The sequence below is a fragment of the Mastigoproctus giganteus genome, chromosome 5, assembly GCF_048544385.1.
Source record: "Mastigoproctus giganteus isolate SK-2022 chromosome 5, ASM4854438v1, whole genome shotgun sequence".
Taxonomy (NCBI): domain Eukaryota; kingdom Metazoa; phylum Arthropoda; class Arachnida; order Uropygi; family Thelyphonidae; genus Mastigoproctus; species Mastigoproctus giganteus.
Genome location: NC_143579.1, coordinates 125683102 through 125707187, shown reverse-complemented (window position 1 = coordinate 125707187; position 24086 = coordinate 125683102). Strand labels below are relative to the sequence as shown.

Sequence of the window (24086 nt, the reverse complement as noted above, 5' to 3'; positions counted from 1 at the left end):
TATATCTAGTGTCATATTATACTAATTTTGTTAAAAAGAATAGATACTGATTCTTTGATTTTTTTTGTTGCATGTAATACTATTGTGTTGAGCAATGGTGATATAAAGGAAATGTTACCAAAGAATTCTTAGAGAAGAAGAAGTTCCAGTATTTTTCCCTGACCAACAATGAACAATCCTATCAGTATTCCAGTGCTTCAATTGTCCTGCATAGAGAACATTCAGTGCAACGATATTTAAACAATATGTTAAAAAAAGAGAAATAATTGAATAAAATAAACATTGCTACAATATAGACATTACATATATGATAAACACCTCTTAACTCTTGTGAAAATAGACTTTCTTGTATGTGATTTTGTTTAAGGTCTGTGGAGACCAAGTTGTTGGCCCAACCAAGGTAGGATTGTTGGATGTGAAAATTTACATAAAATTATCGTTGTTTGTTATTAGAGGACTCAGAAGATTTTGAAAATTGTATGTAGACACATTATTTCTTTTGTTTGGGGTACCATTTATCATAGTGGAGAACAATCCGAATTCTGTAAGAGGAAAGATGTCTGTCACTTCATTTTTTTTTCACACCGGTAGATTTCATGTTACACGTTTTTTTTTAAAAAGAAACTTGAGAAATTTTTAGGCTTGTGAAATTCTCGGCGCTCAAGAATTTCTTGCCCGTAGGGGGAGGTGTGTGAAAAATATTTTCACTTTTCAGCCCTTTCGCTTACTTTCAAGAAGTAATTTTGCCTAATAGTGCCTGATATTTTCTTTCACAGTCTGTACAACGAACATAGCGTCACTTGACAGAGCTAAGCTTTTACTTTCGATTTCAAACACCCCAGGGGTGCGCTCGCCGTAATGCTACACTCAGTGACGTCACCTGTTCTCCGGTGTAACTCCGTGCATGGTACAGTATCCATTTAATTCTCCCCCCCCCCCCACATAGTTGACTCGTGAGAATAAGACAATTCTTAGGGAGCGCAGTTGAGGGGAAGCGGAGATGTATATATTTGAAAGGGGAAAAATAACACACACACAGAGTTAACTTTGAGCAAGACATGACGGAAGAAAAGAGTAGTGATAGTTTTGGCCGATTTTTGTCATTGTGTAAAGAAGAGGTAAATTAATAATACGAGGGAAAAGATGAGAAAAGAACTATATTGATGTCTGGAACAGATATCCCCCCTTACTGACGCGGTGCAGAATATTTTCGGGTAAGACAACCCTTATTGTTTAATAACAAACTGTATTAAATCACCCAAAAGCCGAACCTATTACCTGCATAAGTTTTAATGCATTTATAAGACATCTTTCCTCACATATATATATAAATATACCCCGACAATTGGAATATTTTCTTAGAACTCAGTTTAATTGATAGTGCCACTTATTAATTTAATTGTCAAATATTAATTACACTATTAAGTTAATATAATTCCCTGTTCTAGTGTTTGAACAAGGTTATGTTATGACAAACACAAAGAATTTTGTACTTGATAGAGAATTAGTGTAAAAGTCACATGAAGAACATTACAAAATTATAATATTGCTAAAGCAAGATACTGCTTGTATCCAGTTAGTTTACTTAACAATTACATACCAATTAATCTAACTTATGTACCAATTATATTTTACTCAGTTGTATACATATATGTTAAATAAACCCTTTTGGTTTGTTAATATTTACGTCAAGACCATTTTTTCTAGATACACACAATTCACTTAACAATCTTTTTTTAAAAAAGAATCATTAATTGCGGTCATTTAGGGGGCCCCTTATCTAAGAGGGACCTCTGGATGAAAATCACAGCGCGTCTAGATGTTGCAATTGCTCTTTACTTCTCAGAGTAAATTTAGAACACTAGATTAATTTGTCCTAATTAAATCGCTAGTCGATCAGATCGAAGCTCAGGCCTCCTGGAATGCTAATGTTAGTGATGAGTTCGTCAGGAAAACCATTTTATATACACTTGAATGTTGAGTAATTGTAATAGTTGATTGTCTTAATCGCTAGGTGATAAAGGTTTCCCGGCGAACGCACTATAACAGGAGAGCTTGTTAACAGTACTAATAAGCATGTACAAATTTTTGTATACTTTTCTAACGCCTTATTTATAGAAACGGCTGATCAAATACCTTGCAATTACTGTCTGATGGAATAGAAGCATTATCTGACGCAATCACTTTGCTTTGCGAAAAACAAAATGACTGTAATCAAACAATATCTAATAGGTTTCACTACGAATATTACTTTTTTTTAAGGTGGTGCAGAATAAGATGGGCCATCCCACCAAAATGTTCTAATCATATCCGCATAAATTAACCTTGTCATTATCTCCTTTATTCCCAAATATTAGATGGCTACACAATGACTGATTTTGAGAGAGAGAGAGAGAGTCAAAAGTAGGAATCATCAAGAAAGAGAAGAATGAAGATATCCAGCTCAGAACCCTGGGTGTGCCCAGCCCATACTCACCAGATGTGAGCCCCCAGGGTTAAATGATTGAAGGAGTAGTAATTGAATAGTTGGAGTCATATACTTATCTGCAACAAGTCATTAGCTGTAATAATGATAAATGGCTGGAAGTCAAGAGAAGAATAAATTTTGGATGGACAGCATTCAGGAAATATAGTCAATACCGAGGAGCAATATCCCAATATGTCTGAAACGTAAAATAATGAACCAATGTGTACTCCCCTCCATGACTTATGGAAGTGAAACTTGGGCATTCATCAAGAGAATGGAAAGAAGCTGAAAACTACACAGCGAAGAATGGAACGAACTCAAGTAAAGGATATTCTTATAAAAACTGAAGTACTGAAATGGACTTGGGCAGGACAATAGCTCGAAGACATGATGACAGATGGACTCAGAAAATAACAGAATGGTACCCAAGAGGAGCTAAAAGAAAACCTGGAAGACAACAATGGAGATGGATAGATGAAATTAACAAGTTCATGGATAGCAAATGGATTGCCATTTCATTAAACAGAAAAAACTGGAAATTTGCTGGAGAGGCCTCATCCTGCAATGGATGGAAAACTGCTGATGACGATGACCTAGGCGAAGAACATTTCAAACTCCCCTTGTAAACCTGTAAAGATAAAGGAAAAATAAAGATCAAGAAGACAATAGGGGTATGCACAATTTTGGTACATATATAATGTATCCACAATAGGTGTGTACAAAAAAATCTTAGTAAAAAGGAACAATTGCTTTCAGCAACTGTTGAATGAGGCCCCAACATGAAAACCAACAGGACATCCATTGAATATGGGTGTTACCTAATCCGGGTTTCACATCGCCACTTTAATTTTTAGTTTCTACTTTAGAAGTTAAAGAGGCAGAAGCAAAGGTAAACACAGCAAAAGCTGTAGGTCTACTTGTTATACAATAAGCGGTCGGTAGTGAAAAAAAAAAAAAAAGATTGGTTGTTAAACTGTATAACCTTACGTTGAATGCAGTAAAAATCTCGGATGAATTGAAGGATAGTACAGTAATTCTACAAGAACACTAGCAGAAAAAAATAAATAATAAATACAAAGCATTGTATTAAGACAGTCAGTGACACAAGAAATGGAAATAATGCAAATAACTGCAAACTGATCACAAAGAAAACTGAATTTGGGATAACATTTTTTTGCCTCATTGAGCACAAAGACTGCACAGGCTGTTCGACTGCAGTAATCTAAAGGAAGGACTGGGAAACGAGTGATCTTGCAGAATTCGAAAAAGGTCTTATTGTGGGTGTGCGTTTAGCAGGAGCTAAGATTCAACAAAAGAAAGACATAACTGGTTGCTCAAAAGCATCCATGATGTATGCTCATTATACTTTACGACTATGCTCATTATACTTTTGTTAATTCAGTGAATAGAAGTAGCTGAATAAATTAAATACAAAATATTGCATGTTTCTAAAAAACTAAATAAAAAATACTTAGCCAATGCAATAAGAGTCACATAATGATTACAAACTGAGAAAAAATTTTAATGAAAATTTATCAAGTGCAACTTCAAAGTTTCCTAACTTGCCACGTGGAGCACAAACATGTTACATACGGCGATTAGTAAAGTACACATCATAGACAAGTTCCAGAGAATTTGCATTATCTTGTTTGAAAATTTGGCGAAGGGCTCATTTGTTTTATGTGCATATGGCCATATACTTCAAACGGTATTCCATTACATGGTTTAGAATTGTATCATGACGAGGATTTCCTGGAATGATTGCATGGTGAGAAATCTCATTGAACAGCCATTTAAGAATATAAAAAAGACAAAAGAGAATGGGCCCGTGGCACTGGTTTCCATGGTTTAGAAGAAGAAAATACAGTAGAGCCACTGGAAGTGGCTTGACTGTATTTTCTTTATTAACCCCTTCTTCAGCAAGAAAGGCACCTACATACAGAAATGCAAACATAACATAAAACGTTCGGAATGGAACAAACTAAATAGGCTATGCATACGCAGATGACTGGGAGAGCATGTACATAAAATGACTGAACTAGTGACTGAATACTTGCACTCATGCACGTGCTCTCCCAGTCATATCTGCACACACAGCCCATTTAGTTGTTTACTTTGTTCCATTCCTAACGTTTTGTTGTTTGCACCTCTGCATGCATGCACCTTTCTTGTTGAGGAAGGGGTTTGTTACCCTGAACCCCTTCCTTCATCATATTAAAAGTTATCGCTTCCACTGTATTTTCTTCTTCTAAAGAAAAAACAACCTGCACCATAGTAAGATTTGCATCTCACTGCTGAGGCATTTAGAGTAACAACCACAAAACACTTTAATCAGGGAATACAGGTAAAATGTCAGCACCATGTTGCAGAGGCAACTCAATGAATTTCTTAATTGCAGCTTGCTCCTTAGGCAAACCTCGGTAATTTAACCTTAATATTATAACACTTCTGTAGGGTTTGGTAGTCAGCATGGGTAGCACAGTGGTATCATCACCATCACGGGCCTTTTCTACCCACACCTAGTGGAAAATGCCGGGGTTTGAATCCCATCGATGACTCGAGAAACTTCAATGGGCTTTTTTCACTCCATGGCTGAGTTAGTTGGTCTCAGGAATAGGTAGCAAAGTGTTTCCATCCATTTACTGCCCATGAACTCTTGAATTTCATTTGCCATCTTCACTGTTGTCTTCCAGGTTTTCTTTTTAGCTCCTCTTGGGTACCATTTTGTTTTTTCTTAGTTCATCTGTCATCATGTCTTTGACCTAGGTGTCCTGCCCAAGTCCATTTCAGTTCTTTAGTTTTGATAAGGATGTTCTTTACTTAAGTTTACTGCATAATCTGCATTTCTCTTCTTATCCAGCAGTCTGATTTATAATTCGTTCCCTTCTTTGCTGTGTAGTTTTCAGCTTTTCTTCCATTCTTTTGGTGTGCCCAAGTTTTATTTCCTTGTCATGGTGGGGAGTATATATTGGTTCATCATTTTACGTTTCAGACAGATTGGGATATTGCTTCTCAGTATGTGACTATATTTCCTGAATGCTATCCATCCGAAATTTATTCTCTTGAAATCCAGCCATTTATTGTTACAGCTAATGACTTGTTTAAGATAATTATGTGAATGCACCTTTTCAATTTGAAGTTTCCGGCAGATATGCACCATCCCATCCGCTCGAAATAACTGGAAATGGGAGTCGTCAGACCAGATTTCCCTTGTTATTCATAGCCATATTTTTGTACGGGTTAGAAAGAACTTGTCCACAATAAAGTCACTTTCTTCCATTAACACACTCGAAAAAAAGTCTATTTTACACTGCAAAACAGTAGATTTATCACTTTTTGTAAGCATATCAATTTATAAATTGATAAATTCATTCAATTTATAAGCATATAAATTAAAAGCAAACGACGAAACCTTCCATGACAAGGGCATAACACATACTGAACAAGGATTAGCGAGAAACATCCACGCTCGCGATTTTTTCACCCCTCCCCCCCACTGACTGAGCGCTGTTTTGACCGGGAAAGATAATTTTAGCCACGCCCATGTTTTTTATGGCGGAAAAAGTTCACGGCGCTTTAAAATTCACATTTTTTTAGGTTTCATTTTATATTAATTCAGCGACCGCGAATACAGATACCGCAAATAGCGGGGGTTTACTGTAGTTATATTCAGGTAATTCAAATGTATCTGAAAGTACATTTGAATTACCTGAATAATATTCTTATCTACACAGTAACAATATTCTAAATAACATTCTTATCTACACAGTAACAATAAGGTTCAATTACATTGTGGAAAATACAGGGTGTTAGTACATGTCAAAACAAGAATAAAAGTTCAAATAAACTTGTATCCAAATCTGAATTATTACAGATTTATGGCTGTTTGAATTTTAAAAAATAGCCATGAAATTTTGCATTTTGAACAATAATGAAAATAATAAAACAACAAAAAATAATAATAATAAAATTAAGCATGCACATAGCTAGTAGAATATTTATTCATACTACATGTGATTACTTATTCTTTTTTTATTATTTTTGATTTACTATTTTTTTAAATTTAAACAACCATAGCACTACAACTGTTCAGAATTAAACATGTTTACATGAATTTTCTTATTTGATTTGTAATGTAGAAACAATCCCTTTAATTTTGTTGGTATAATTTAAAAAACCATGAATGTACACATCCATGCACTTCACCACCTAAATTATGATCAGTCAATAAGCATTCATTTCAACTCACCTCGCTAACAATAACCATGATAATGCCCTTGGCAACAGGAATTGTATGAATCATATGGGGTACTACATTATTTGATCTGGATTTCAAGAACACAAGAAGATGATGGATATTATTCATTTTTTGGTAATCATTCTGCTTTGCTCGCTAAAAGAAACAAACATAAATGCATGAAAATTATGAATAATTCACATTAAAAAAATAATAATAATATGCTCAGGACTGCAAAATGTTTCTGAACAAAATTTAGGGGAAAAAACTACCTTTTGCTCAAATAATAATAATAACTACATAAAATACAGCACATTACTGTAGGATACAAGATGATCAGCCAGCACAGTAATTCAGAGGCATGACCAGGTCACTAGGATAATACATCAGAAGCTAGTGAAGAATTACCAGTTGATCAGAGAAAAAATACTGTATTAGAAGAGCCTCGGGTCATACTAAGATCCCTACCCACAAGTTGTCCTGAAACAATGCTATAAGAACACAGAAGATGCTCCCACACAACAGATCCGACATAACCCTCAGTGACATGAAGGAAAAGACTACCTACCTGATCAACACACATATAGTCAATGTTGCTATGGAGACCTCTACAATTCCATTATTTAGCATTAGAAGTAGAAAGTATTTCTGACTGCTTTTTAGAGCCAATCTGTTTATAGCATTCCAATTTTAATTTATCTTTTCTCAGGAAAATGGGTTATGGAGTATCTATACTTCCTCAGCATGAATTTCTAGAACGGTTTCATCATTGTTGGTGGTATCACTGATTTCCATGTCTGTGGTTAAAGTCTTTTGCGGGTTAGCACTTCTCAGACTGTAGTTATCTGAATGTGATGAAATAATAGTTGGTGGTATGGTGATTGAGGTATTATTTGCTTGGTCTTTTACGTGTTCTTTAGGGGACTGCTGCAGACTTTCCAGAACAACCCAAACCTAGTCGGAAATGGATGTAGCTGGTGGTAAGGATACTTCAGCTTGAGTTCCTTCCGATTTGTATTTTTATGTTGCAGCTGCATATGCGTATCTGGGTACAATCAGTAAAATTTGTTTCCTTGCTTCATGGTAAGTCACTGTTTTCTATTTTATACTTTTGTATTTTCTTTCCTGTTTTCCAGGTTTCACAAACCTTTGAGTAAGCTGGATGGCTACCCTTACAAATTGGGCAAACTGGTGTTTGTGCTGTGCATTCTGTCTGTGTGTGTTACTTGGATCCACAGTTTGGGCACACTGAAACCCGCTACACACTGACTGAGCATGGCACTTGAAGCACCTGAGCAGATTAGGAATATAAGGTTGGATATGGCGGTTCAGATATACAGCCTAACTGTAGCTGGAAGGGTTGGTGTTGACAAGGTCAGTATAATGCCGCATGTTGAAATCAGTTCACAGTCATTCTTGATTTTAATTCTCTTTGCCTGACAACATTTTGTTCTTGTAGTTCTTGGGCTAATTCCTCTTCAGAAACATTTATTAAGTCTCATTCAGACAGCATGCCTTTAGAGGTATTTAGGGTGGCATGAAGAGTTACTGTGACAGGAATATCCACAAAGTTTGATATTTTGAGTAGGGCTGCAGAGTGTCTACTATTTATAGTCTCTATAAGTAAATCTCCAGAGCAGTCTTTTCACCATTTTAGGTGATCCAGCAGGATTCTATAGACATTTCTGAATAGCAAATGAGAAAGTGCACCTATCAGGACTTGTTTGGGAATGTATTATTAGTGACAATTCCTTTTTGGATTCTTCTGTTTTTTGTCTCTTGGGATGGTAAGTGTCAAAGTCATTTTTCTCTGTCCTTGAAAAAAGTTGAGTCGTGAGGTTCAACAGATGGATAACGTTCTCCGTAATCCATGTTAGCTCCTTTCAGCCCTTGGCAGATTAACTTTTCTGCCAAGGTTTCTGGCCCCACCGTGGGAGGCAGGAACAGTGCCTAGTGTGACCAACCAAAGATTAGTAGGAGTTAGTATAAGTATGAAAAATAAAGAAAGGTTAGTTTCGTTTCTTGCTCTCTACCAGTGCTTTTGATATGAATTGCTACTAAATAAAAGAATTCTTAAGGAGAGGAAAACTAGTTTCACTTTTTAGAATATCGCAGTGAAAGCTCAGAAGAAATCGCTCTGTCACAATTGCCTGCCACCCAGGACCAGTACTGTTCAGATTTACTGGCATCTTATACTACATGTTGGTGAACAATTTCAATGTTGTCAGCAGGTATCACGAAAATAATGAATGATCCTGGCCACATAAAAATCAAATGGTTTCAGATCCATGGAATGACGGATCACACAAACAGGCCTTCAAATAGTTAGCAGCTACTTAATGAACATTGATGTCCAACCTCATTTTAGAGGCTGTGCATCAATGTGCATAAACCACACATGACATTAGACAGCAAAAGAAATGTTATTTAGTATATCACCTAAATAATTCCTTAAAAAAATTGGAATGTGATTCTTCAGTTAATCATACAAGCAAAACAAAAAGACTAATTAGGAATCTGGCAATAATTCCTGTCAATATATTAATATTATATTGAGGTTGTGCTGCCTTGACTGGATGATGGCATGTAGATTCCCTTCTACTCCAACCATGAATGTTATGAAAATTGATAATGCCATTTCTTGTTAAGGCAACCTCATTAAAAAGCATCTCATGGTGGGAAATCAATTTCAATAAGGCCTTGTAATGTTTGATTGAGATATGAATAAAGTTGCTTTGTTTCTGTAAATTCTCCAAACAGCTGCATGTCCTATGCCTACTGCTATCTTTCAGATACTGTCATAGTGTCCTCTATGCAATTCAAATCCCACTCTTCCAACCTAACAGTTCTGGTGCTTAATCATCTATCACTATCTAAAATTCATTCAGTTAATTCTTTATCTTCATGATGTCCATCTATTCTCTGAAATGCCTTATTATCTGGCAGATGACAATTTGGAAATCTTTCCACGTAGTCTTGTCTTGGCCACAATACAACCTTTAAGTCCATACATGAGATATATGTCTGTCATAACTAAGTTTGAATAGGCCCTCAATGTCATTTAAAATGCATACTATATTTAATAGCAAAATAACATTTAAGATGTCCCTACCCATCTCTCTATACTGTTACAGAACTGATTAAAATTATGAACAGTAAAATATCCTTTCAAAATAAATTCAGACTATGCAATGATGGAATAGCACTCAACATTTATATCTACCTGCCAACTTATGCTGTTGTAATTTGGTTTGCCTATCCAGAGACCAACTGTTGTTTTTTTTTAAATAATTTCAGGAAAACAGCAATTTAAAAAAATTAAAAAAAAAAAAAATTACAAATTTAATAAACAGTGAACATAAAAAACACATTATAAACTCATCTATTGTTTAAAAAATATGGCTAATGTCTGTTGTGTAAAACAAAAATTAAATTTTTATTTAATTAGCAATCAAATATTATAATTTGTAGCCCCTACTTTTAAAAACTTGAGTTCTAATGTAGTAGTAGTAGTAGTGGCACATGATGCAAGAAAGCAAGTGTAGGAGCTTATGCAGCATCAGCCAAAAAAAAAAAAAAAAAAAAAAAAAAAATCACACCATTCCCTCCAAATGCCTGTCCAGTTCCTCCTTAAATTTATTTAACCTATCAACTTCCACAACGACAGATGGAAGTTTGTTCCAGCAATTAACCACCCGCTGGCTAAAGGCAAATTTCCGCACATCTACTCTACATCTGTCCTTTCTTAATTTGAACTTATGTCCCCGTAGGTTGGTAATCTGAACAAGTGGAAGGATCCCATCAGAATTCAGCGTGCTCAACCCATTCAAGGCCTTATAGACCTCAATCAGATCACCGCGCAGGTGCCTAGTCTCCAGCCACTGCAATTTGCAGAACTTAAGCCTCTCTTGGTAAGAGAATCCCTTCATTCCCCTCACCAATCGTGTTGCTCTTCTCTGTACACGCTCAAGCAAATCTACATCCTAAAATGAGGCCTCCAGACCTGTACGCAGTACTCAAGGCGTGGCCTGACCATTGCCTTATACAGAGGGACAATCACCTCCTTTTCCCTGCTAGCAAAATTCCTATATATCATTGACAAAACCCCATGACCCGCCCTAGCAGCCTGTCTGCACTGCTCAGAAAACTTCATATCTGACTGCACAATTACTCCCAGGTCTTTTTCATTTTCTACCACCTTAAGTGTAGTACCACACAGTTGGTACGTTTCTCTGGGGTTACTTCTACCCATATGCAGTACTTTGCATTTGTCAAGGTTGAACTTCAGTTGCCACTTCTTAGCCCATCTGCCCAAATTATCTAGATCCTGTTGCAGTAGCACACTGCCATTACTGTCATTAACAACCCTGCCAACCTTTGTGTCATCTGCAAACTTCGACATTAAGCCTGATATACCTTCATCAATATCATTGATAAATACACAAAACAACAGTGGACCCAACACGGAACCCTGTGGGACTCCACTAATAACATTAGTCCACGAAGAGCAGCACCCATTGATTACTACCCTCTGTCTTCTCCCACTTAACCATCCTTTTATCCATTGTAGCAACTTACCCTTAATACCATTCTGCTCCAATTTGTACAGTAGTCTTCCATGCGCAACAGTGTCAAAAGCTTTCCTGAAATCCAAGTATATGATATCAAAATTATTTTTTGCATCCAGTTCCTTTGTGACCACATCATAATAACCAATCAAATTTGTCAGACAAGACTTTCCCTTAACAAACCCATGCTGTGTTTGAATTATTGCTGCAGTCTTGTCTAGATGATCCTGCAATGCATCTTTAACCAGCGACTCCATTATATTACCCGGAACAGAAGTTAAACTAACTGGTCTGTAATTACTCGTGTCACCCTTCGATCCACCTTTGTGAATTGGGGACACATTTGCACATCTCCAGTCCGTGGGAACCTCCCCTGAGTCCAAGGATGCTCTCATAATTATGGCTAAGGGTTTGCTTAGTTGCTTTGCCGCCTCCTTTAAAATAACTGGATAGATCCCATCCACCCCAGGTGCCTTTCTTATGTTTAACTTCAACAATTTATCCTCCACTTTGCTCTCAGTTATTACAAAATCATTAAGCACACTGCTACAATTTGATAACCTTCTTCCATTTTCAAATTGTAATAATTCCTCACGTGTGAATGTAGATGCAAAATACTCATTCAGTTTGTTTGCTATCTGAGCAGGATCATCAACAGTCGAACCATCGATGTCAAGTGGACCAATCATATTCATCCCCTTCCTTTTAGAGTTTATATAAGTAAAGAAATCCTTGCTGTTTTTCTTAGCATCTTTTGCCAAAGATTTCTCGTAATCCGCCTTCGCCTGCCGAACCTCCTTTGTGACCTGATTACAGACTAGCTTATATCTGCCACAGGCTTCTGCGTCACCTGATAATTTATATGCATCCCATGCATTTTTCTTCTCTGTCATGAGTCTCATTAGTTCATTTGATAACCATTTAGGCCTAAACCTTGAACGATATTTCTTAATCGGTATTTAAAGTCTAGTAGCTTCCACGATTAATTCTTTGAATGCTTCCCACTTAGAATTTACTGTTTGTAACATCGTCAGTTGATCCCACTGTACAGAATTTAAAAACTGTCTGAGACCATTGTACTCCCCTTTACGGAAGCAAAAACCCTTTCCTTTACCCCTGACGGTAGTTACCTCTTTGAGTAAATCCCACTTCAGCACACTGTGATCACTGCCACCTAGTGGTTCCTTTATCTGCAAATTCTTAATACACGAATGATCACTGCTGATAACCAGATCAAGAGTGTTACTTTCTCTGGTTGCCTCTCGAACATGCTGCTGCAGAAAACAATCATCCAATAAATCCACAAAAGTCTGACTAGTGTGTGAGTGACCAACCCACAAGTTCCAGTCAATATCTGGGAAGTTAAAATCCCCCATTATAAGACATTCTGATTTACTGGCCCACTATTTCTCTGTACAATTGTTCATTGTACTCATTCAAGTCATTAGGCCTATAACACACTCCTACTCTTATTTTTCCTTTCGCAGTGCTTATCTCACACCAAACTGACTCAACAGAGCACTGTTCATCTATATTAACTGGGTGCACTTCCTTTGATTTTATGTTTTTCTTAATTAACAGCATAACACCCCCTCCCTTTCTGTCCTGTCTATCCTTTCTGTACACATTGTACTCCCCAAATTCCAGTTCTGCATTCCTTATATCTTTGTGACACCACGTCTCTGCTATCCCAACAATATCCGCCTTTAATGTCTTGACCAACACTTCAAATTCATCAAATTTATTTACTATACTTCTAGCATTGGTATACATGCAAGCATACATGCTCCTATGCCTATTCCTTGTTACCCTAACACATCCCATATACCCAACTATTCCATGATGACTGCCATCCGTCCCTGAAACCCCCAACACCCCTCGCTCCAGGTCACTTCTTATTCTAATAGAAGTTGTGCAAGAATCACCTTCACCTCTGCCTGCGGTTATTGTTAAACTATTAGTCTTTGTATCCCCCCAAACTAGCAGTTTTCCGACCCACCTAACACTGCCTCGATAGCATCAGCAAATATTCTTGCACCCTTTCTATTTAAGTGTATCCCATCCCTGTAGAAGCAATCTCTCCTGTTAACAAGTACAGTCCAGGCTGAAAAAAAATTCTACCCCTTGAGCCTTGCACAATCTTTCCAGGGCCGAATTGATCGACAAGGCTCTCATCATGTACTCCCTCCTATCGTGTCTGGGCAGAATTGCAGACACTTTCAATTTCAACCCTATTTCACGGCTTTTTTTCAACAGTGACCTGTACTTGTTGAGTAATTCCGCCGGTCTCCTACTCTTAATATCATTAATGCCAACGTGTACAACTATATCACGTTTTGTGCCCTTAAAAGATGATATTCGCTCTACAACATCATCAACCTTTGCCCCTGGCAGACATACCCTGGTCCTGTTCCACCTATCCTTTTTACAAAGGATGTTCCCCGTTTCCCTGACAATAGAGTCACCAACAACTACTAGTTCCTGTGGGACCAGCGCATTCTGCCTTAGGGGTTGCCGCTGTGTTGCGTGATGACCAAGTGCAAGCTCTGGCGTTGATGTGGGCAGCTGAGAGCCTGATGGGCCCCTCAATTTAGATCTTTCGAGGGCATCCACCCTGTCCTTCAAACTCTCATATAGGCCCATAACAACGCTGAGTTGTCGCCTCATTTCCTTACACTCCTTACATCGCGCACACACAAAGACATCCCCCATGGCAATATCATGTTCCGTTCCAGAGAGTTCGGCAAACATTTCACAAGTTGCACATTTTTTTAGGCTGTGATGCGTTGGAGAATTGCCCCCCTCAGTTCTCCCCCGAGTCACAGCACTCCTGCCACTTTGTGCCCGTTGCTTTGCTGCTCTAGTCTGGGGCATGGTAGTTTAAATTAATAAAATCAATAAATTAAATGTCAACAGTATTTGAATAGAAACTATTAAATAGAAACAGTGAAGCGTATTACTATATAATTATGCGTTAGAGCTACCTAGCTACCTCAATTAAAAAAATTTGAATTCCCTACCACTATATCCAAAAACAATGGCTACAAAAATGGAACGAAATAACGGTTTTACCTATCGTAAGTAAAATCCACAAAAACTCTTTATCTAAATTAAAAATAAAAAATAACCAGCGTAACTATAACTATATGACTACGTATTAAGTACAATATAAAATAACAATCATGCAAATAAAAGGCAAACACTTATCGTTTTTGCGGAGCCTGTAACTGACAGCTGTAACTTTTAAAGAGATTCAGCGCCCTCCATTAACTTCAAGTACCCTCCATTAACTTCAAGAGCTTTTCTAATTTCTCTGATCGCCATAACTCTCTGGACTGCGATATTCTCATTATCTGAATTTTCATTTTCCTCAGTCAGGTTTATCTGGCATAATTCATAGCTTTATCTTTTATTGATATATTACCTATCATCAGAAGATTTTCACTAGATTTTCATCCACTGATCAAAATTTTGTGTAATAATGGTTTACTGGTATACCCTGTCAGCACCACTATGTGCTGCTTTACGTTCTGTGATATTTTCCACACCTGGCTGAATAAATCCAGCTTTACAAAAACAATTTTTGATTATTTGTTTAGAAATTAAATAACAAATCATTAGACCATTAGCAGTCATATGCACTGCATCAAAATTAAGCTTGGAAATCATGATTTTCTCCAACTCCTGCAATTTTTTTTTTTTTTTAAATTAAAAGAAAACCCCAAACACAAGAGAAATTAGAACCTATAGCATGCAGTACCATGCATCAGTTGGAGATTGAAAAGATGAAAGAAGTTATTTGTTGACATTAGAACTGAACTTCTGTAGATTGCAATTTTCAGAAATATGTATGAAGGAAGGTTATACCATAAAACTGAATAAATGAGTAAAAAGAAAAGCCGGTTCTGTGAGTTTGCAGTTGATTGAGTAAAAGGATGTTGACTGGTTGCGGCACATGTTCCCACTGCTTTGGAAGAGAGAGCAGGAATTATAGAAGCCAATTCAGATGAACAGTGCCCATGGAAGTAGTACCTGTAGAAAATGCATGCAGCAGAAAACAAAACGTCTATAAAACAAAGTAGAGAGACTCTGTTAGAAGTAAAAGTAAACTGCAGCCATTATCAATCCATTACTACATTACTATGGCTCAGTTAAAGGAATTGAAGGCCAGAACATACAATATTCCTGCACTTTTCTGTCAGGTAAAATTACACAAGACTGGATTTCCTATTCAGCCTATTGTTTCCTACAGAAACTCGGCATTTTCATCCTTAGCCACACATGTATACAGCATTACAAAATATAAAACCCTTTAGACAGGCGATACAATTTAGAATTTCTTAATTTTAAGAAATTTAAGTTTTTTTGATTTTTCTACATAACAGAAAATAGTTAATAAAAACTGGTAACAAGTTGATCCTATTCTTAAAAAAATGAAATTCGACTCAAATTTTAGGCGGGAGTGTACATCCTTGCAGGTAGCAGCAAATGCAGTAAAAAAAACGGTTTTAAATATTAATAGATTCTAAGGAATGTGGAGAAATTAATTGACATATTCTCTCGGTCTGCACATATTTATTTGTATTTTTTTTTTTTTTTTTTCATATTTTCCATTCTAATTTTATAAAATTTAATTTCTGTCTTTAACTTGGCCTTCCAGGTGATAATTTACCTATATGGGAAGCTGCCCCTTGTGCTAGATGTATCCAAGTAATTTAATAAATAAAAAAAAAAACTAAATTAAATAATGAAACTACAAAATGAAAATAAAATTCATTTAAGAAGGAACCCTTCGATTCAGGGACCAAAATGGAAAATTTTATGAAATAGAATGCAATATCTCATTTTTAATAATCAATTATTTACAGAACATTACCAATGTGTAGTATAAACCAGTAGCGGCATTCCAGTGTGATGAGGTCTATTTTTAGCATAGAGTCATGGCTCTTTAAATGAATGGGAACTCAATAAGTTACATTTTTCTTATAACAGAGCTAGAACTTGAAATAGTTCAAATTTTGAAAGATGAACTAGAATTAGTTCACCAAAATAAACTATCCATGACTTATCTAACCATCCAATAAACTATCCATATCTTCCATAACTTATCCTCTGTTTCTGTCCAGAAATTCCAACTACTTCTTAAACTCAGTGATATTAAGTTGTTGACCTCCACTACAACAGATGGAAGTTTGTTCCAACTATCAACCACTCACTGGACAACAGTAAAATTCCACACATCAATTCTACAATTGTCTTTCCTCAGTTTGAATTTATCTCTCCTCAGGTGAGTAATCTGAGCAAGAGGAAGAATTGTATCAGCATTGAGCTAGCTCAAACCATTCAAAGCCTTATACACCTCAATTAGATCACCTTGCAGTCTCCATGTGCTGCATTTGCAGAATTTAAGCCTTTCTTTGTAAGGGCACCCCTTTGTTTCCTTCACCAGTCTTGTTGCCCTTCTCTGTACTCATTCTAGCAATTCTACATCCTTCCTAAAATGAGGCCTCCAGACCTGCATGCAGTACTCAAGGTGTGGCCTGACCTTTGCCTTATACAAAGGGATAATCATCTCCTTATCACTGCGGGCAAAATTCCTGACTTCATTAGCAGCTCTGGCACCTGTCTGCACTGATCAGAAAACTTCATATGTTACTGCACGATTACCCCCAGTTCTTTTTCATTCTCCACTACCCTAAGTGTAGTACCACCCAGTTGGTATTGCCTTTAGCCAGCGGGTAGTTGGTTGGTGGAATAGACTTCCATCTTTTGTTGTGGAAGTTGATAGCCTAAATAAATTTAAGGCTGAGCTGGGCAGGTATTTGGAATGAACAGAGGTGTGAAATAGGAGCATTTTTTTTTTTTTTTCTGACGATGCATAAGCTTGCTTTCTTGCATCATATGCCTCTACTAATGCTAATACTCTGGGGTTACTCCTACTCATATGTAGTACTTTACATTTGTCAATGTTAAACTTCATTTGCCACCTCTCAGCCCATCTGCTCAACTTTTCTAGATCTTCTTGCAGCAGTGTACTATCATTACTGTCATTAACAATCCTGCCAACCTTCTTATCATCTGTAAACTTAGACATCAACCCTGATATACCTTCATCAATATGATTGATAAATACAGAAAACAGTAATTGGCCCAACACCGAACCCTGGGGGACTCCACTAAAAACATTAATCCACAAAGAACATTGTCCACTGATTACCAATCTGTCTTCTCCCAATCAACCATACTTTGCCCTACTGCTCCAATTTGCACATCAGTCTTCCATGTGCAACAGTATCAAAATCTTCCCTAAAATTTAAGTATATATATATGATATCAAAATTATTTTTTGCATCCAGTTCCTTTGTGACCATGTCATGGTATCCAATCAAATTTGTCAGAAAAGACTTCCCCTTAGCAAACCCATGCTGTCTCTGAACTATAACTGCAGTCTTGTCTAGATGATCCTGCATGCTTCTTTAACCAGTGACTCCATTATTTTCCCTAACCCAAAAGTTTAACTAACAGGTCTGTAATTACTCGTGTCATCCTTTGATCCCCCCCCTTTAAGAATTGGGGCCACATTTGCATATCTCCAGTCCATGGGGACCTCCAAGGAAGCCCAAGAAAGGCTTGAAACCATAATTATGAAAGCTTCATAATTATGGCTAAGGGTCTGCTTACTTCCTTTGCAGCTTCCTTTAATATAACTGATAGATCCCATCCACTTCAGGTGCCTTTCTTATGTTCAATTTCAACAATTTCTCCTCCAATTTGCTCTCAGTTATTACAAAATCATTTAGCTGCCTGCCAGAGTTTGATAAGCTTCTGTCCTCCACTTCTCTTCAGACTTGCTCATGTGTGAATGAATGTATGACAATTCAGTAGAGATGGAGAGATTTCATTTCAGTTTCAAAAATGAAACTACAGGGAATTTTTTTTTAATAGCAATAGATTCTAAACAGGTTAAAGAACAGGTGTTACCACCTGTTCTTTAACCTGTTCTCGTAAATATTCAAGAAGTTGCAACTGTCTGTACACAGCATGGGTTTCTGAACAGAAAAGTGCAATGTAGGAAACTTTCAAAAGCAAAAATATGGATAGGATTTTTAGTCAATGGGAGTAAATCATTAATATACACAAAAATTAAAAATTGTAAACATTTACCCCAGGGGTTCACTGGTGAGTATGGGCTTGTCAAACCCAGGGTCCTGAGCTAGATATCATCATTCTTCTCTTTCTTGCTTTCCTAGTGATTCCCTTCTACTTCTGACTCTCTCTCTCTCTCTCTCACTCTCTCTCTCTCACAGGGTAACACAGGATTTTTTTTTTGACTGGTGCAGCATAAGCCTCAGGCTTCCTTGCACCATATGGCTAATAATAATAATAATAATTTGCATGTTTATTCAGAAAATATATATTTTGCATTTTTTACATTAAAAATTAAATTATCGTATTAATAATATACTTAGAAAAGTCATAAATGTAAAAGGTATAATGTTAAACTTACTGCAAAATTTGGCACAGTCATTCTTTTCTCTGAAACACGAGAATAAGTTAATAAATCACAATAAACAATTATAAAATATACTTGTAAAAATTTATCTTTAGTTCACAATTAACAAAGCAAAATTAGTATATATGAGTATATACATTTTGGATGCTGTGAAAAAAAAAAAAAAGTAATAATAATTAAAGTCATTTCGGCTGGATTATAAGAAACCTCATATTTTAAAACACTATCATATAAGAGTGATCAGTACAAAAATTAACTGTAGCAAACTTTTATAAATCAAAGGTTTATTTTTATGCCACCAAGAGCAAGATCTGAAAGAAAAAATTATACAGAATTACTTTCTTTAAACTCCAATAAAAACCATAGTACATTAAAAATTTTAGAATTCCCAAAAATCCAGCAATTTTTGAAAATTGTGCTTAAAAAATATTTCATGAAACGTTTCAACAGTTCTAAATTAGACACAACCAAGTAGTTTCCCAATTTCAATCGAACTCATGCCACGATGTCACTGGAAAATTCACTCAAATTCAAACTCCATATAGCACATCAAATGGAAAGCACATCAGCAACTTCATTTTTATTATTATTTGAGTTGTGGCTACTAAATAATAAAATTGTTGCAGTAAAATAAATATAATGAAATATTTTTATATAAATAACAGTAATTGCACACAGTGTTTTATACATTTTTTTCTAAGCATAAAACATTTCTGGAAGTCATCATCTGTAAGCCCTCTTAACATTCAGGAATTGAAAACATTCTTTTATCATTATGGAATTGAAGATATTCAGAGAAAAAAAAAAAAAACACCCAAAGGTCCTTTCCCCCTCCCTCCCATTGAATGGACTGAAAATAGTTCCCTTAACACTTTTTTCAGTTCAGAACATAGAAAAAAGTCACAAGGGACTATGTCTGGTAAGTAGGGTGAGTGTTGACACACAGAGATTTACTTTTTTTGGTAGAAACTAGCACACAGAATCTGCACTGTGTGCTGGAGCATCCAACCATCCTTCCACAATTAAGAATTTCCTTTGAATTTTTTTTGGGCAGTCTTTGTCAGAACTTCAATGTAGTATGTTTTATTAACAGTCTGATTTGATGGGATGTATTCAGCCATAATAATTCCTTTAATATCAAAGGAAATAAGAAATAAGAAAAGACTTTCACCGCAGGTAACAAGTCTGGATCTCTCCAATTTTTTTTCCAAAACATCTTCACAAACTGGAGTCTTCTCATTCTTTGATCTTAATTCAAAATTTCTGGCACCATCTTGGCACACAGTTTTCTCATACCTAAATTTTCAGTTAAAATTTGGCTAACTGTTTCTTTGTACATAATGAGTTCTGATACAATCATTCTAATGCTTAAAAAAGATCACTTCTAACCAATGTCAGTAACTGGTCCACATTTTCATCGGTTTTCATGGATATCAGACAACTTCGTTATTTATCGTCTTCCAGATTCTTTCATCCTTCTAAAAATCTTTTATGCCATTCAGACATATGAGCTCTTGACATAGTATCTTTCCCATAAATTTGATGTAACAACTCAAATTTCAGTTGGTATTTTTATAGTTTTGTTTAAAATTTGAGGCTGATTCATTGTTTGATTCTTTTTGTCTGTAATTTTTCCAGCAAACTACAAAACAGAAGGTAATGAAAACTTGTTTTAATGCATAGCAAATGAGTGTGCTAAAATGCGACTTGGCAGACTAGGGAAAGTTCAAGGTCAACTGATAGATCTTTGTTTCACAAGTGGCATTATTTAATAGCCACACCTTTATTAGCAGAACTGGGAAATGATGTAAGGAGACAAACTTATACAACATCACCCAAAAAAAATACCTACCTCATCTGTCCATCCCATGTAATCAAATAATGCATCTAACCATTCCTTAATATGCCTCTGTCTCTTTTGACCTCCACCACCTTTAGTATTTGTACCACCCAACTGATATGTTATTCTGGGATTACTTGCTACCCACATGCAGTAACTTACATTTACCAATTTTATGCATCAATTGCCACTTGTCAGCCTATCTGCCTAATTTATCTATATCTTGCTGCAGTAGTATGCCTTGATTCCAGATCATTAACCATGGAAACTAGACAAAAGATTGACATGCCTTCATCATTATTGTTAAAAAATATTGAAAACAGTAAGGGGCCCAGCACTGAACCCTCAGGGACTCCATTAATAACTTAATACCAGAAGAACAATAATAATTACCCTCTGTCTTCTGCTACTTAACCATTCTTTATTTCAAAGCAGTAACTTGCTCCACACTCCAATAAGTTGTACAGAAGACTTTTAATTTCAATGCTGTGGAACAGCATTGAAATCTTTACTGAAATCTAAATATATTATGTAAAAATTATTAATTGTATCCAGTTCTTTTGCCACTGTGTCATAATAGCTAATCAGATTTGTCAGATTCAATCCTCCCTCACTTTCCAAACCCATGCAGTAATTTCCATACAATTCCATTCCTGTTAAAATGATCTTGCAATACTTCTTTAAATACTGATTCCATTATATTCGTCCACCTCCAATCCATAGGAACCTATTCTGAATCTAAGGATGTGCTCATAATTATGGGCAAGCATTTGCTTACTTCTTTTAATATCACTGGATATATTAAAATGAGTACACCAAGTTATAACTTGGCATACTTCTTGGCATTCCCATCCATAAAAACTTCTTCACATGTGAATGCAGATGCAAAATATTTATTCAGTTTGTCAGCAACTGAAAAAAACATGAAAAGTTATGCTATTCATATCTAGTGAGCCAATGTTGTTTCTTCATTTCCTTCTAGTGATAACATACGTAAAGAATCCTTTGCTACTCTTCTTTGAATTCTTTGGCATAATCTCATAATCTGCCTTGGCTTGCCTAATGCTGTACTTACTATAGATTTCCACGTCTCCTGCTAATTTATACTCATCCTGTGCATTTTTTATCTCTGCCACTAATCTCTTCAGTCCATCTACTATCCATTAAGTGGAAAACTATATCTCTTTGTTGGTATAAAAAGATTAGTAGCTTCAATGATTACTTCCCTGAAAGACTCATTTATAATTTGCAGTTGGTAACATCAATGGTCCATAATGAACGAAATTTAAAAACTGTCTATGACCACCACTTTAGTCACCTTCCCCCTTACTAAGTTTATCCCACATCAATATATTATGCTAACTGCCACTTAGGGGTTCCTTTATCTGGATATTCTTAATGTGGGCCTAGAAAAATTCACCAAAAACCGTTCACCAATAAATAAATTAGAATAAGTAACACAGTAACAATATTTATTTTAACTCTAGAGCCCGTTATATATAATTCACCAAGAAGGAAAAAATAAATACATTTTACTGAAATATATAATAATTACACAAATACTCTTCACATCGAAAATACAAGGTTGTATTTTAAAAGGAACGTCTTTAAATACAGTACACAGTTTCATGAAATTTTTATTGTTAAGAACTGCGTAAAATAATTTGCCTCTGGTCCCAAAGTTGATCGTATTTTAATATTTTCAACACAGTGAAACGTTCGATTATTAGTGCCGTCTCAGCACTGGTATGCAGACAATACATTTAAAACTCCTCCTCTGTTCCTCCTCTTTTTTCTCAGCTATACTAGTTTCATGATTTAAGAAATAATGATGTTATTCCTTTATTATTTGCATTATTACCTAACAAATCTGAAAACACATACATTCAGATGTTACATGAATTAAGAAAATTAATTCCTTCTACATCACAAGAAACATTAATGACTGATTTTGAGACAGGATTTATAAATGATGTAAAAACTGAATTGTGAAAGGTAAGACATTAAGGATGTTTTTTTAATTTTTCCAAGAATTCACTCCTACAGCTACTGTTAGTCAGAGTATTTCCCCGATATTTACCAGTTTTCTGATCAATTTAACAATGCCTTGACAGCATCAGCAAATATTCTTGTGCCCCCTTCTCTTTAACTATATCCCATCCCTATAAAAGCAGTCTCTCCAGTTGACAAGCCCAGACCGTGCAGAGAACAATTCTATCCCTGAGCCTTTCTAACCTCTTTTTGGCTGAATTGATTGACAAGACTTGCATACAAACTCCCTCATATCATGTCTGCATTTTTCTGTGGTTGTTAAGTTATTCCTCAGATCTCCTACTCTTAATATCATTAGTACCAGCATGTACACTATTTGTGTCCTTAAAAGATGACAGCCACCTTATATCATCAACTTTAACCCAGGGCAGACATATTCTGGTCCTATATACCTATCCATTTTACACAATATATATCCAGTTTCCCCTGACAACAGAGTCACTTGTGATTGCTACATACTGTGGATCCAGAGACCTTTGTTGTTGTTGATGACGCAATTGTCTTGCATCTTATGAAAAAATTGAACAGGGCAGCTGAGTACCTCTCTTTTGTTCCTTCGAGGGCATCAACCCTGTTCTTCATATAAGCCAATAGTAGGCCTCATGTAAGCCAATCAAAGTGGCAATTTCACACTTAATTTCCTTATGCCCTTTAAAATGAAGAGTAGCAAAGCCTTTTGCTTTGCTGCTCTAGTCTGAGCCAATTCTAATCTCAATTTTAGAATGCACAAAATCAAAAGATCGAAGTACAATATAACATACATGAATATAGTATAAACTATATTTGGTTTGTTTGGCAGCAGTATTTACTATGCTGTTTTAAGTTACATTGTGTAATTTGTGATACAGTTTCATTATGAGATCACATTTGTATTGCTATACGTTTGTAGTTTTATGTACGTAAACTAATCTGTAAAATAATAATCATAGCATAACTATACTTCTATGGAATATACAGGTAACCCTCGTATAATATGGTAGTTAGGTTCCTGTAACATGTCGTGTTGTGCAAAACAGTGTTATACTGGACTAAGAAAAATTACAAAAAGGGGATTATGTTCCAAAAGCTAACAAAAATATATTACCCTCGCCTGAGTCCGACTAACTCAGCCATGTTGTGAAAAGGATCCATAAAAATTCCCGTCATCAATGGGATTCAAACTCAGGTCTTTTCCACCCACTCACCTCCCCTGTGGGGAGGAGAGTGGGTGGAAAAGACCTGAGTCTACCCACGAGGGCTTCAGTAGCCATATCATCAAAACCTTCCCCTCCTACTGACGTAGCAAGTTCTACTATTGCACTGATTCCATTTTCTGAGTGCAACCATATTTCCTGAATGAATTGATCTGGCCATCCATTTTTCCACATGCATTTAATGTTGACAGTTTTACTTCTTTCAGTGATAAAGCT

General features: G+C 36.0%; 1 protein-coding gene across 1 annotated transcript in view; it reads right to left on the bottom strand.

The window, feature by feature from the left end:
- The window catches only part of HPS1 (Hermansky-Pudlak syndrome 1 protein), a 455504-nt gene that overhangs the window by 201975 nt on the left and 229443 nt on the right, over window positions 1-24086 (bottom strand). The window contains exons 9-10 of the mRNA XM_090374645.1: window positions 18780-18808; window positions 6717-6860 (exon numbers count right to left, since the gene is read on the bottom strand). Coding sequence (XP_090230771.1) covers window positions 6717-6860; window positions 18780-18808 — 173 coding nt within the window. The remainder of the gene's footprint in view (window positions 1-6716; window positions 6861-18779; window positions 18809-24086) is intronic.